This window comes from Chionomys nivalis, chromosome 4 (genome assembly GCF_950005125.1).
Source record: "Chionomys nivalis chromosome 4, mChiNiv1.1, whole genome shotgun sequence".
In the NCBI taxonomy this organism is placed as follows: domain Eukaryota; kingdom Metazoa; phylum Chordata; class Mammalia; order Rodentia; family Cricetidae; genus Chionomys; species Chionomys nivalis.
Window position 1 is genome coordinate 69,067,495 of NC_080089.1, and position 15,970 is coordinate 69,083,464.

The following is a 15,970-nucleotide window of genomic DNA, read 5'->3' on the forward strand; positions in this document are numbered from 1 at the left end:
TACCAAGTTTCTTGTATGTGAAGAACTTCAGCTAAATCTGCACAAGTTTCAGAGCTGAGGTCATGGCTGGTGTGGACCTGGGTAAGGCAGGTCTGTTTGAGTCTTCCCTAAATTTCTGGTCAAAATCAGAATGTCATCAAAGTTGTTGTGTTCCTCCCTTTCCTCATTCAGCTTTGACTGAGGAGGGGAAATGCCTGTAACCTGAAAGGATTCTTAATGGCCAAGTTATTTCATTCCTCTCAGTACACCATTACAAACTTAGCTGCTGAAAGTGAGTTTTCAGACACTGGACTCAAAAATCCCTCGTTTACAAAGACAAGATCTGTACTTCACTGCCTCCATGTATATTGGATATAAGTGTGCACATGCCACTCACCTATGAGACCAGTTCCCAGAAGCCCCCCAGTCTACCTGGCTGAGTCTCTTGGATGTCAGAGGCCCACGTGAGCCCTTTCTTTGCCTCAGTTCCAGCCTCCAGTGCTAAGAAACTGGATGAGATCAGATTCTTCCAGAAGCTGTCTTGATTTTATTTTTTCAGGACACTGAAAATGTATTTAGCTTTTTTTTAAAAAAAAAAAAATTTCTTATGGGGAACTAAGTTTCCTAACCAAGGGTAGCCACGTTTTCCAGGCTTGCTTTGGCTGATCTTGTTGATATAATTGTGAATTAGGTTTGATGAATGAGTTTAGTTGTCCGCTGTCTGACTGGCTTTAGAAGCTTCATGCATTTTAATCAGCTCAGTGATTCATTTATTTTCTACTTTGTGTGTGTGTGTGTGTTTGTGTGTGCTGTGTGTGGATCCCTTTTAAAAATAGTTTAGTCACAACAGGATTAATTCTGCTTTGCATTAATCCTAGCTATTTTTTCAGGTAGCCTACTAATTGTGCGGTGCCAGGTGTTAAAGGGTCTCCTTATGGAGGGCTTCAGCATGGTGTCTATGTGTCTTTGGGGGCCTTCTCTGGGTTTCACAAGGCTCCCTTGTTTAATCATTTACACAGTAAAGTGTTAATCACCATTTAAGTTTCTCTTTGTCTTGTAACTTCTTCAGTTGAATACACATCTTACTCTGAAAATATCGTGACCCCCTTCAACCAAGTGTCAATTAGCCTTGAACCATAAATTCTTGGTACGTTTTAATTCTTTGAGGAAAAAAACAAAAAGAAAGAAAGCAAATACTTAGAGGCAGGCGTTTAAAGACACTTCATTCACAACCTGAAAATAAATGCTTCTAGTTACTCCCCCCCCCCACCCCCTCACCGGAAGGACTGGAAGAAATCTACTCAGTGCAAGGTAGACAAGTTTCTTGACCTGGAAGGGGAACCTTCAGGTGATTTCTGAGAGAAAGGAAATGTCAACCGCGACAGGGCACTCTGTTAGAGGCCTAGAGGAAGGTGGCAGGTCAAGGACTGAGAAACCCAATCTGGGAGTACTTTGTAAACTCCACACTGGTCTTCTGTGGATGCAAGTGCACGCTTAAGACACAGGAAGTATCGCTTCCTTCAGTGCTGCACCTGTGCCCAGGGTTTGCATCTGAAATACTTGGCCTCACCCTCCCCCCTGTGCACAAAAGTCTTCCATGGTTCCCCCCAGGATAATTCCCCCCACACCTGCAAAGGCGAATGAGGTTTCTCTGTTTGCACAGCATGATTTAAAAATGGCAAAGCCCCCAGACGATGTGTTTGCAAGTCTTCAAAAACACGCGCAACTTAACAAAATTTGAATTTACATATTTTAATGAGAAAATATTATTTAGACTAGGTCATAATTTAATGTAGACACCTTTTTAAAACTCTGTCTTAAAATGGGCATGCTGGGAACAAGGACATCAATATTTAAAATGCCATGCGAATTCTGTGCAGGCAGGAAGAAAAATAAAAAGGGGAAATTTTTTTTTCACAGCTTGGACGACACTACAGTTTCTTTTTTAAATTAAGCAGGTCACACCGGAACAACTGTCGTGTTGTTCTTTGTTGGTTTGTTTTTGTTTGTTTCAGTCAATTACCTAAGACGCTAAAAGGAACATACCAAACCAAAGTGCATTTTACACAGTGTAAATCATTCCTATTTACAACTCTTTGCAGCCCTTTAGCTTCACGGAGAAGTTCTTCTAACAGAAAGATCTGTCCAGGGGATGTCTCTGCTGACATCAACCCCCCCTTCACGTTCCCAGTCGATTTATCTACATTCTTCCCCACTTGCCCTAGGTGCTTTCCTTTTTGGGCTTAGTTCACGTTTCTTTTCTCTTTTTCTTTCTTTTTTTTTTCCATCAAAATAAATAGCTAAAAAGGTCTCTAAATAGTAAGAAAGTTAACATCCCAATTAACTTCCCCATTCTTCCCCTCCCTCCCCCCTCCCCAAAGCTGGCCAGAAGAGTAAACATTCACATGACAACAGGTAATTGTAAAGAGGACTCTGCCCCCTCGCCCGCCTAGCCAGGCAGAGGCTCAAGTTCACTGTTTACATTTTTTTTAACCACACGCTTTGTAAACAATAACGGTGACTTCTAGTTGTGTTTTGCATTTGTGAAGGACATGAGTCCCCTCTAGTTTAGCAGCCTCTCTTCTTACTTCCAGCTAAGGGTGCCTCTGGCCGGAAACAAAACCCAAAAGGAAAGAAAAATAATCTTCCTTAGAAGCCCGGGAGGCTGGACCGCAGCCTGGGGAAGCAGTGTTCCGCCCATCCCGGCCTGAAGGGCGGAGGCGAGCCTGTCGGAGGATTAGTGAGTCTGTGGCCACAGATTTTCAGGAGCTAAGATCCGTCCCTTGCTGTGCAGCTGCAACCTTGGCGGGCTTCACTCTCGAACAGTGTCTCTGGTCTTGAAATTGCGCGGGGTCTACATCCCCGCCGATCCAAGCTCAGAAGACGCGTTTTTTTCATTTTGTTTGTGTTTTCTCCGCGCAGGAGGGAATCAGGGTGTCCTGCCTATTGGATGGGAGTGCATTTCTGGAACTCTGGAGGGGCCGCTTGGCTTGGGTTAACCCTTATGTTCTCTGGTGCCCTGGAAGGGCGAAGACAACTTTCACGCGCCTTCTGGCAAGTTTGTGGTTTGTCTTCTGGGTTCAAAACCAAAAGTTCTCCTAGGAGAGAGGATTGAAGGAGGAAGGTGGAATGAGCAAGTCAGGATAGCGGTTCTAGGTCGGAGAGGGCTGGACCCGGAGAAGTGGTGAGAGGGGTAGTGTAGAGGTGACCAAGAGAGAGCCCCAGCTTCTCTTGGGTCAGTGCACCGCTACCGAGTGCAAGGCGGAGGCCGGGCTGGTGAGTGTCTCGCTAGGGGTGGCAGGACTGCTTTGGCTGGTGGCTGTCTGAGAGGAAGTAGGGCTGAGCGAAGGCGGCGAGTTCGAGAGCAGGGTGGGGATGGGCGCGGGTAGCGCGGGCAGCGCGGGCACTGCGGCCGGCGTGGGCTTGATGGGCACCGGGATGGCGGGCAGTGTCTGGCCCGCGGCGTGGCACAGAGGCTTCAGCGGCACTCCATAGGCGCTGTAATCGCCACTCGCCATGGAGATGGGAGTGGCCGAGTCGATCATACCCGCGGAACCATATACATGTGGCCAGCCTGTGCCCAGAGAGCTGCCCATAGTAGTCAACTGGTTGGGGAGCGGGTAGGCAGCGGGAACTGGCTGCATGGCAGAGAAGGCCAGTCCCCCAGGCATCTTGTACTCCCTCGCGATGATGTTCTCGATGGCGAAGGGATGCTTGAAGCCGGAGGGCTGCGCCACACCGCCCAGGTTGTAGGCAGCTGCCGGCATCTGCGGCAGATGCGTGCCGGAGGCGGCCAGCGCGCTGAGCCGCAGCTTAGCCTGCTGCTGGAGGTACTGTGCGGCGTCCGCTGGTTTACTGGGCGCCAGGTGGTCAGACTTCAGCACCTTGAAGCGCTTGCGGCGCCGCAGAAAGCTGCCGTTCTCGAACATGTCCCCGCAGCTGGGATGCAGCGCCCAGAAGCTGCCCTTTCCCGGCTGGTCCGGCCGCCGCGGGATCTTGATGAAGCAGTCGTTGAAGGAGAGGTTGTGGCGCAGACTGTTCTGCCAGCGCTGCGTGTTCTCCCGGTAGTAGGGGAAGCGGTCCATGATGAACTTGTAGATCTCGCTGAGCGGCAACATCTTCTCCGGAGAGCTCTGGATGGCCATGGCGGTCAGCGAGATGTAGGAGTAGGGCGGCTTCTGGTCGCTGTACGTGTTGCGGCCCGGCCGAGGCATCTTCTCGCTTGCCCACTTGCTCAGAGTCCGCACGGACTGGAGGAATGGTCGGATCTGAGAAGGGGAAGGTGATGGAGGAGAAGGGCAGCATGGGTGCAGAGACACCCGCGAGATCACTCAGGCCGAGTCATAGATATCGGGGGGGGGGGGGGTAATCAGGATTCGGGTGCCAGCAACTTTGCGCACCAAACTGAATGGACCCAGCCAGCAGATGTGGAGAGGGGAGGACCGCGGGGGTTGGGTAGGGGCGAGGGTTGCGGGGAAAGTAAGTAGAACCTGGATTCAGGGGAGGGGACAGATAGATAGATGCTCACCTTAAAGTTGTTCCAAGTTGCCGGTCAGCATCCGAGATAGTGCAGCTGGTGCCCGAGTCCCTTCCTGCGCGCGAGCGGAGCTCTGCGTCAGGGACCAGAGAGATTAGCTGCGAGCCTGGCTGGGGCTCAGCAGGGAGAGCTCCGCGGCGCTCTTGGGTGGTGCGTTCTGTCGGGGAGACAGAGCTGGGCTGCCGAGTGCCGGAGCGACAGTGGCAGCTGCCGCTACCTCGGGGATCCAGAGGCGCGGCTGTGTCATACGCTGCTCCGCTGAGCTTAGGTGGCTGCCTCCATGTCCACCCTCGAAACATCTGATAGTTTTAACCGGTGACAGGAACAGAAAAGACCCCTGTAGCGGCGCTTCATTAATGTGCCACTTCTTAGCTATCGTATGACAATCGCCTTGGGAGGAGGAAGAGGAGGGGGCAGCGGGGGCTGCAGAGGGAGGGGACTGAGGAAGAGGGGAGAGAGCCAGGCCAGCGCTGGTTTATTTCACACCTATTTACATGGACACCTTGGCCAATAGGAATCACTTCCAGCAGAAGACGGGACGACCCGGGAAGAGCCTCTGCCGCCCGCGGGGAGCGGGCAGCGCCCGCCGGTGTGCGCGTTGGGAAGGTACGAGTGGACCGGCGCGCCGCCGGGCCAGGAACCAGGCGACCATTCAGGCTCTGAGCTAGCTGCCGCGCCGACGGTGTTTGACATGGAAATTGCTCGGCTGGGGTGTTGTTTCCTCCGCTTTGTATCGGGTTTGTATTGTTAGCTAACTTCTAGCACAGGCTTTCTCTTGAAGGGCGACCCTTATACTTTACTTGGCACTGCCCGGGATTGGTTGGATGGGTTTTAGAATGAAAACATACGCCCCCCCCCCACCACCACCCCTGAGTCCTGCAAGAGGCAGGTCGAAGTTTGATTTGGTCTCAAAGCTGCACACTCAAAGCATGTCGCTTTAAAAAGGTGATAAGGTTAATAGACACATATCGACATAAATATTCGGACAGCTGGGCGGAAGAGTCTGTTTTGAATGTGTTAATATATATATATATATATATATATATATATATATATATATATATTTGGTTGTGAGCTTAGCATTTAGTGACTGAGTCATCTCTTCAAGCCAAAGTGCAAGTTTTGTTTAAAGGAAAAGAACGGAGGAGGTACTGGGTTTTTGCTTTATCAGTCTTTTAGCAATTTGATGGGCACAAGAAGGCCCAGGGGACATTGAGACAGGCAGCATACAGACCTGGGGAGGGCCTGATTTTGTCTAATCGCGGGGGGGGGGTCTCTTCCTTTCTCCAGGTACTTGGGACGCCTGGTGGTTTCTAGAAGTCAGTAGGTCAGCATTTTATAGTTCCTCCTTCCTCCTTTTACGTGGGAATAGTTTCGTTAGAGTTTAGACCGTCCTGAAAAGACAAACAGCGCCGGATGAGACCTGCGAAGGACCGGCGAGTTTTCTGGGAGGAGGTGGGAACGTGGCTCCGATCTTTGGGCCTGGTGAGGGTAGCTGGCTCCTTTGAGTTCGGATATGCCTTGTGAGGATTAAATGAATCATTATTATCATTATCATCATCTTCGTCGTCGTCATCATCATCAAAACTGCTACGAAATAAACAGTCAGGCCAGCGGCATGCACGCAATGAGTAGCAGCCACGAGCTGCCACGCTTTTCAGCGCTTTCCCTGGCCTTTTGGGGTTTAAAAAGAACCCCATGCCATAGTGTTAAATACTCAATACCTACTACAGTCTACACAGAACTGTCTTTAAAGTATGGAAGCCACTTTCCTTCTCCTTTTCTTCTCCCCCCCCCCCCCAGGAGGAGATTGAGAGAGAGTTCTGGTGTGAAGTTTGTTGCACTTTGAGTGACAGTAGAGCATCAGTCTGTGGATAGCATTTTTAAGAAGACCTTCCAGCTTGCGAGCACGCGCGCGCGCACACACCACCCTCCCACCCACTCACATAACTTCATTAACCACAGTTTCGAAGCTGGTCAATAACTCACCAAAACGTAACTTAAACACGACGAATTTAGGAGATTAAACAATTTCATTAATATTGAAATGGCTCTGGCGCCTGGGCTGCCGCTCTTTAAATGCAAGCGCACGTTTTTCAATATTAACAGAGTGCTTGAAAGAAAGACTCAAGTCATCTTCTTAATTCGGAAAAAATAACCGGGAGGAGGAGGTGGGAGCAGGGAGGTAGGGGTGGGGGCGTTGACCTATCTCTTGGGGCAAGGCTAGAGCAGGGCAGATAGGGATTTCTTTTCGCCGAAGATTAAATCAGCAGTACCCTAGGCCCGGTTGGGCCAAGGCAGTCCTGCTGGCCTGAGCTGCGCGCGCTACCGCCGCTAATGGACTGAGGTTTGGGGGTGTTTCTGCGCGTGCCCGGATTAGGCTCTAGGGCTTGCGGTGGGAGGAGCTGGGAGCGCAAAGGGGTGGAGAACCCGAGGGGTGTTTGAAGAGGAGTGGAGGATGGATCCAGGTCTTGCTTGTTCCAGATACAGCTGGCTTTGGAGGCACTAAAGCAAGAGTTGCTTTAAATGAAACCGGATTGCTCCGGGGTGGAAAGGTACCAGCGTGGAAGTCCCTGAGTATTTTAAAGATCATTTTTTTTTTAAAAGCAAACATGTGTGTGGGTTCATACTGAAATGCAAAGGTAGATGTTTATGGTGGTTGCATTCGAGATGGTAAAAGATCGTGGCTTTCCCCCAGTGACAACCAGCAAGATTCTTTCCTACTCCATAACGGTGCGTGTTAATAGTGAGGAATAGGAGCGAACAATGTTTTCTTATTTTAACAATTGGCATTTTGTTGTCCTGCAAAGGGGTCATTGTGTGGCTGTGGAAATCTCTGCTCAGAGCAAGTGGGAGATTAAATTCTAAAAGTGGAAAAAAACCTTCACGAAAAAAAAAACCCTAACTTGGAATAAATCTTTGTTCATCTTTCTGGGGAAAATTGTCACCGTCGAGTTCATGCAATAATACTAGTAGGAATTGGTGTTTGAGGAATTTTCAAAGTCTGGCTACTGTTGAGAAAGGAGCTGGGTCTCATTGCCCGTGTTCAGGGCTAATCAGGTAAACATAAGTTAATCGCCTAAGTTTGCCTTGTGAGGTGAAAGGAACTGAGGGGCGCATTTAACTGATGGACATTTCTGCAAGTTCTACCTCGGGTGCCGTCAGAGATCTTCAAAGCCCCAGGGAGGGAAGGAGCAGTTACAAGCTGTTTAAGGCATCTCGACTGCTATTATAAAGAGGAGTGCGTTCCAGAAATCTTGAAAAAGTACATCAGAGTCTATTGTACAAAACCCAAAGCCAACAGAAGCTGGTGGAGGTGGGAGGGGGGCAACATCCGACCTGGGGGCTTAAAGGGTTGTTGGGAAAACTGTATAAAACACACACAAGTCAATTATACCCCATGTGCCAACCAAATGGAAATCCCCTCCAGCAAGGACTGTTCAGCGCATGGTCAAGCCTACCGCCCACCACCTTTCTTCACTGAAAGTTTGCTACAGCCTCTTTTCCCACAAGCTGGACCACACACGGCAGCAGGTTTTGCAATAATTTATGCTAATTTCCCTCCATAAATCCACAATTCGCTTCAGTGGCACCCGAGTTGCTGAGGGAGTTAAAAGGAGACAGAGGGGTGACAAAAACAATATTGATTTTTTATTCCTTGTGTTGTTAAGCAGGTGTGTGTGTGTGTGTGTGTGAGAGAGAGAGAGAGAGAGAGAGAGAGAGAGAGAGAGAGAGAGAGGTGGGACTGGCTTGTGGGGGGAGGAGAAGTCTCAAGGAGAGAAGGACCCTCCCCCGGAGCCATCTCCTCCCTCCAACCCACCAAACACACTCCCGAAAATAACCGCGCCATAGTTTGTTAATATTTACCAAACCGGATGGGAGGTAGAAGGACCGTACCCAGCAGCTTCTGAAGGTTTCCCAAGCGCTAAAAAACGCTACCCGCCGCCCCAACTCGGAAAGTAAACTGTACTCAGCCTGCAGGAACGCGGTTGAGCCGAGCTTTGCCCTGAGCGCCTGCAGAGTTTCTTTCCCCTTATCCCTTCGCTCTCCGGTGCTACCGGGTCCCTCACCATCTCTCTTGCGGGACGCAGGCTCATCAGCGACCAGGGCTGATAGTGGGGCAGCCCAGAGAACTGAGGACTGGAGTGCCACGGGTGCTGAGGTTTGAGGGTCTTGCGGGTCTCCTGTAGCCCGCCCCACTGTTCCTGGTCGCCCCGGGTATTTGCTGCTGAGCTCTGAGAAACCCGCGCTAACGCACCGCGCCTCTTTGTCCCATCAGTCATTCTTGACCAAATCTGCACTTTGGTGGCGTGAAACGACTTAGCTCTCTTTTCAAAAGGATTTTGTTCCTAGGGTATTCAGTACTAAACAAACTTCTTCAGCTTGTCAGTGAACAATTAAAAAAAAATGCAGTCCTGAATGTCGCAGGCTGTTTGTCCTGGGCATCTGTGACCACACCACCCCACCCCCAGCACACCTCATCCCACTCCGGCGCGACTTTGCCTCGCTTTCCTGTTCGGGACAACAGGAGAGCAGAGGGCTGGCTTAGCTTTTTGTCGCCAAGTTCTAGGGCTTCAGAGACTTGCACCTAGCTGGGGCGTGCCACAAGAAACATCCACCCTCGCTTTTCGCTGTCGACTTCCTCGGGATTTTGAGCCTGTCCTTCCCTAGTCATTAAACGCTAATCTGGCTGGAAATAAAACTGCCCCACGAAGGAAGGCTGAGGAGGAGACACACACATTTTCCTCTTGTGCCAATTGTCACTCTGGTACCAAATACCAACCTACCATCTCTGCCAGCGGCTCCGGGGCACTGCTACGCAGTAGCAGGAAGAGAAAAAAAAAAAAAAAAAAAAAGCCTGATAGGGAATTTGGGAACCATTTCGTCGGTTAGTGACTGTCACGTGGATGTAGACCCTTAATTCAGAACAGGGAGGTTGAAATCAAACTTTTGATAAGTATTCTGATTGCCTAAAATCACGCACCTCCCATCTGCCAGTTCAATCTCGCCAGTTCCTAGTAAGATTAGGATCACCAGTTGTCCTGCCTCCCCCACCCCACTTCGCTATATAATTCCATCCCAACAGGGAAGGTTGACTTTAGGGGTGTCCCTGAAGTCCGGGGGTGTCCCTTCAGCTTAGTTAGTGCTCACCAGGAAAACTTTTCTACCAGGAAACCAAGGCCTCTGGCTGTAGCTCTCTTCCCGTTTGGGTCAGAAGAGAATGAGCTGAGCAACCACACGCTCTGTACATTTTGCCCAGTAACTGTTGCAAGAAGGAGGGCAACCGAGGCCTCGCCTTCCTTTCAACTCCAAGCGTGAAACAAGCAATAGCTAAAGTTGGACGCTACTCCCGCGCCATCACCACTCCCAGTCCCAAGAGTGGCAAGCGTCCTTCACAGCGAGCAAGCATTTTCAAAGCCAGTGGAAGCAGCTCCCTTCCTCTGCTCACTACAATACCCTCTTTGGAATCAATTTGCTAAATACCATTTGGTGTTTGCTTTGCTTGCGGTTTGCTCAGAGACCTCACGGCTTAAAATCTTAAATTTCTAAATCAAATCTCTCCTTTGCACACACAACTGCATAGATTTCGTCTGAGCTTTACCAAGCCTGACAGTGTGTGTCGAAAAAGCATTTGCCAAATACCCCCTGGAAGAATTTCGACTGTGTTTGGTGGCTCACCCCCCCCCCTTAAGTTTTGCTTCGCGCTGTGTGAAATTGAAGGCGGAACTCCAAGCTATTATTTTTATTGGAGGGAATATTGCTAAAGCTACCTTGGTATTGAAGGGATTAACTAGCTTTTTCTCCCAGCCCCTAACTCTGGGGTTAAGACAGCAGTAGATCAACTGTATAATGTGTGCACTGTTCGCTCATTTGTACAAGCAGAACAAAGGTTGGACTAAACCAAATTGCATTGCACTTGTGAACCGAGTCCCGATGTGAAGTATCTTTTACAGCGGGGGGAAAGAGAACAATTTCGTGTATGTCTAAAAGGGAGTAACAAAGCCACTTTCTCCAACAGCTCAAAGTGAAGTATCGAGGCGTGACATTCCCAGGGTGAGGAGGGACAAAAGCAGGGTCAGGGGGATGAAAAAGAGAATCAAACAGCCACTTTCACATGTGTGCCCTCAACTGCTGCACCTCTCCATAATAGGAAACAAATGTTGTAAAAGCCGGGATTGCTTCCATTCATTCAAAATAGCAAATGATAGCTAAACAACATTGTCAAAACTGAATCAACTCCTGCGCAGTACCACCCAGAAAAAGGTATTGTGCTTTGTTTAATAGCGGGGTGGGGCGAACGGCCTTTTTTTTTTTTTTTTTTTTTTTTGGAACGGGAGGAAGGGAAGAAAAATCACTCTCTTTTCAAATCAACTTCTTTGTTAAGGATTATTTGTTTGCTTAGATTTTTTTAAAAATCAGGCTGTCTGGGTAGACACTTCATTCTTAAAATATTATGGGGGTTGCAAAAGTAGTTTTTAAAAAACTTTCAGAAAATTCACCAGCTGCTAATAAGCAGATAAATATTTTTCAACTTTCTTTGACTGTATTATGGGAGGGAGGGTTCGCTGCAATACTTTTAAAGTTTGAATAAAATTGACTCGGGGGAAGTGCAGACTTTTGAAATGACGGATATTTTGCACCCATAATATTTTATTTTGATTGCAACCCTCCATGCCCACCTTCTTTAATTTGTTTTGAAAACTGGCAACCTGTGGGTCCAGCCTTAAACCCCTGCTTTGTTTTGTTTATTCAGACTGATGGGGGGGGGGCGGCTTAGGCGGGGTGGCCAGTGCAGTATGGGTTTTCTTAATAGCAGAAACTGGTTTCTCTGAAAACCCCTACAGCTTTCAGATGGTGTCAGATGGAGTAACTCTCCTGTGTTGCATTGCTGAGAAGTTAAAACTATTCATTTATATTCTCTCTCTCTCTCTCTCTCTCTCTCTCTCTCTCTCTCTCTCCCTCCCTCCCCCCCCTCCCTTCCTCCCTCCTCCCTTTTTTTGTGTGCACGTAACTCCCACCGAGCTGCCACCCACAAAGAGGGTTGAGAAAGAAAAGGGGAGAAAAGAAAGCCGCTGATCCTCCCGGGCTCCCCTATCTAAGAATGGCTGGGGGCGGGGTTGGAGAGGCCAGTCTGGTCTTTGGAGGCCGGCAGCCCCGGGGGCAGCCCGAGCCCTTCGACTCAGTTGAGGCTCACCTGGGACTCAGGCGGTTCACCCAGATCTCAAAACAGGAGCAGAAGGTCCTGGCCTGGCGCTGTCTTGTACGTCCCCAGGACGCCCTGACAGCGCTGGGGCTCAGCAGAGGATCACAGCTGGAGATCCAGCTGCCCTGTGTGTGTCCGTCCTCTGAGTACTCCCCCCCCCCCCTCCACTTCTTTTTCACGAACCCTTTCTACCTTCCTCCCCGCCCCCCCCGCCCCCCAGCCAGATTCTATTTCCCTATCAGACTGTTGTCTATTCTCAGGAACGCAGCCCTGGGGGTATTCTCTAAGGCACCCAGCAGGCCTAACTGCGAAAGGAAAAAAGAAGGAAGCAGGGTGATGGTAGGAAGCAAAAAATCCAGACTTCCCGCCCTGACCCTCTCACCTTAACCACTAGCACACCTCAGCAACTAAACAATAGGCCACAGCAGGTAGGTAGGCAGTGCCAGATATATCATCTGTCCGCCAGTTCGTTACAGGAGACCTCGGCCCGGCCCGTCAACTTTGGCTGGCGTCGGTCCCCGCAACTCAAGTAGCATCCTGCCTCGACGCACGTCTTTGCATTTAGTTTTATTTTCACCTAACATTTTTTATTTGGGAAAGAATTTTGAAAATAAATATTAATATGCGGTTGTCATTTTCCTCAGAAACTACCCTCTCTATCTAGATAAATCTAGTATCCACGGAGCGTTCTATAATCCCTAAGAGGTGATTTTCTTTGGAGCAACAACCATTTGTTTATGGCGGTCACCGCGATTTGATTGGTGGAGCTAGCTGGTGGCGTCCTTTTGCCTCGGTAGGCTGTTTATTCTTCACGACTCTTTATCTTCAACACAGTTTGGATTCACTGTATAACACGTATTTCCGAATAGCCAGAACTTGGGGAGTTTATCCATCTCCATTCTGCCCCTTATCCTCTATGTGCCGATTTTTTTTTTTTAAATTACAAATAAAAGGACAGATACACATAAACGGGGTAAAATAGACAAGCCAGACGTTGTCCTTCAAGTCCCGTTCACTAATCTCACCAGTTCCTTATATTTCTGACCATGGTCAGTAAACCTGTTTTCCTTTGATCAAGTCCTCTCGCACGCGACCTGTTGATGACTCGGAGTGGCAGTGAGCGGAGCTCCACGGAGAAGCCGGCTATGTAAACTGCTTGTGTATTTCACATTATCATCGCGCTATCTGGAGGCAATGTAGATTTTCTAAAGATCTAATGAATAAACAACCAGCAACTGCTGGCGGTGTAATTTACATTGTTAATGCCTACATATGTATAATAAATACGCATTTGTATGCTCTGAAACAAACTCTTTAGTTTTAAACCTGTGGTGATTTTTTTTCCAAAAAGAAGGGGTGGGGGGAGGCCCGTCTTTTTAAGAACGCATTTCATTTCACTTCGCTGGTAAAAAAAAAAACGCGGGTGCGCAGTCTAGTTGTCACTCCTACCCCGCGACGAGCAAGATCCGCAGGAATGTGGCGCTCGCTGGACTCAAACAAGAAAAAGAGAGCACCCAGTAGCTTGTAGTTTCGCGATTAATGGTAACTAGAGCGCTTCCGCGCGGAGTGGAACCGGGGAGAGAGATCGAGGACGATGCCAGCCTTACCATCCAGACATCTTCCCCTAGCTGTCACCTTCTCCCAAAGAGAAGCGTCAGTCAGTTACCCCACACATACCGCAACCTGGGTTGAGAGAATTGGGGTCGCTGGTGCGTCAACAACCCCTGGAATATAAAGCTTCTCCTGGAATTTTCGGACTGCTGTTTCCCTGCGTGCTTCCAGAGACCCTCTGGGACTAGCCTAGAAAGAGCAGGGAGAAAGCAGAGGGAACTGGGGAACCGGGGACTGGGGTCCTAGACAACAGCATTAGGCTAGTCCTCCCATAGTGGGCAGAGGGCAGCCAGAGCAGGGACACACCTAGGAGCTACACCTCCTCCGGTACAGGGTTCGGACCCAGCATCCAGCTCTTGCTTAGTGATGCTGCAGACCCTCCCTCGGCGTCCCAAGCCACCTATGTCAGGCCAGGCTTGGGCTTTTGATATCTCTCCTCCTCTCCACCATCCAGGTGCCACTTCCTTAGCGCACCCCAAGGCAAATGTCTTGTCTTGTCCTGGATCTGGAATACATTATTTTAATTAAGTCTTTGGCGGTTTACTTTCCTCTGAGATCTGTTCTACTGTGCAATTAGGAACGTATTGGTGCTAGCTCGTATGAATATTCAGGAGCGTGTCAATTAATTAGCAGACAGAGGAATCTCATTATGGTGCTCAAAACCCTTTTAGTGTTAAGCAGAATTAAGGGGTATTCGGCAATGCGCCGGATTAGTGAATATTTTACTGTGCACTCATTTAACTTCATTATCGCCACACTTACACTACTCTCTGATTTTATTAATTAAATTGCTCATTAATTTGGCCAAAAAGGATAGAAGTTTTAATGCGCCACCCAATAACTTGGAAAGTAAACTTTCGCCCGGGCTGGACTCCGCATTCAGGGAGGGCCCTTGGCAACTTTCACAGACGTGCAACTCGCTTCTCTTTCCACACAGCAGCTTTGGGGAGTTCAGGCTCATAGGCTCTGGACACCAGAGGTGTGTTTAGATGTCTGGAATAAAAAGCCGCGATTGCCGCGACTTTTCATTCTCTCTCATTCACTCTCCGTTTCCCTGGATTGGCCAAGAAGTCTATGTTGTCCTTAAGTATTAAAAGATTTATAGTAAACAAATAAGCCTCTTCCTCGGGGTGGTTGACTAGGGGAGGCATGGTTTGACCAGATGTCCCCGGAAAAAATGCCTGGGATACAGCAGTCAGCACGCCCAGGAACCACTGTGCCCCAAGCTAAGACCACTGATTTCATCAAGGACAGCACAGAAAGCATCACTGCTTACGATCCGGGGACAGCAACGCCCCCTAAGGGTCTGGCAATCTTAGCCTCTCTTCTGTCTGCAGCTGCGTGGGTCCACCACCAGAGCCCTGCCCCAGGTCCGGGGGCCACCTTCAGGCACCATTCGGATCCTCCAGGTGCTCTTCATGCTACCTGCACCTCCCTCACCCTACCCCCAAAAGTTAGAAACACAAATATTAAAATTACTTGCACAAAGGGAACCGCTAAAGAGATCTCAAATTAATATGCATGTAAAATTAATTAGCTGCCTTTCGTGACATCAAAATAAGTACCTGGGAAACAGAACACCTTCTGGGCATTGGGAACATATGCTGGAATTAGAGTTAATTGACTAATTACATAAATTAGGCATTAATTTTGCAACACATCAAGTATAAAAGATATCTCAATTAATTGTGCATAAATTACCAGGTGAAAACGGGCAGTAGTCGGTCCACGGTCCGGTTCTCAGACTCTCTTTTCTCCTTAGGGTGCCAATGCCAGGTTATGTCGTCTGCGCACTGGCCGCGACTGGGTGGTGGGCTGTGGGAGCATGATTAGCACCTGAAGCAGCCTCCTGCTCAGGCTGGTGAGCTCAGGGCAAAGATCTCTCCCATACCTCATTAAAACCAATTACATGCTGTTAGATTGATCAGATTTTGTCAGAAAGAGGAGCAATGGAGCCGGCCCTACCAATCCACCTTCTCTGTTTATGCATGGCCCAGTCTGGTCCTTTGGTCCTCTCCTGAAGGACATCAGTGTTTTCTGGTTTGGCATTGGCCTTGGGTCACTTTGGCTCAAACTGACCTCCTGCCAAGGGATGCCTGACCAGGGATTTCCCCCATAGACTGTATCTCAGGGACCCTTATCAGTTGAATTCTTTACCCAGGAATCCACCCTCCAGGAGGGATATCAAATGATCTGAGTCACTTCAGTTTGGGAATGAGTGTAAATTAAATCCAGGAGAGGAGATACCTTAGAAACTCATCCTTATTCCTTTGGGACTGGTATGTAGGTTCTCGTGACTCCCCTTCCTACATACATGCCATGTGTGATCTCTTCCTTTGTTAGGACTCAATGTATAGAACCAGTATAGTATGGATGCTCAACTTGATTTTCTATGAACTCCAAGACGTCTTCAAGTAACACACTAGTTAAAATCTCCCACAACCAACCATTAAATGTAACATTTGTTTTGCCTCTAAGACAAGTATCTTGTTGAGAAAATATTAAAGAACTTGGTATCCTCCATTTTAAATGGAGTCAAGTTATCCCAGAGGAAAGAGGCCTTTGGGAATGAGGAAAGTCAAAAGAAAGGAATAAACGTTTCCAGTGGTCACCAATTGTCACAGGGTTCGGTTCTCTTG

General features: G+C 48.8%; 1 protein-coding gene across 1 annotated transcript; it reads right to left on the reverse strand.

The window, feature by feature from the left end:
* Window positions 1–2,944: 2,944 nt before the first annotated feature.
* Window positions 2,945–4,598, reverse strand: Foxb1 (forkhead box B1). The gene is made up of 2 exons (XM_057768841.1): window positions 4,508–4,598; window positions 2,945–4,247 (listed from the first exon to the last, which is right to left on the reverse strand). The coding sequence occupies exon 2, from the start codon at window positions 4,191–4,193 to the stop codon at window positions 3,216–3,218; it is 978 nt and encodes a 325-aa protein (XP_057624824.1). The 5' UTR covers window positions 4,194–4,247; window positions 4,508–4,598; the 3' UTR covers window positions 2,945–3,215.
* Window positions 4,599–15,970: the final 11,372 nt, after the last annotated feature.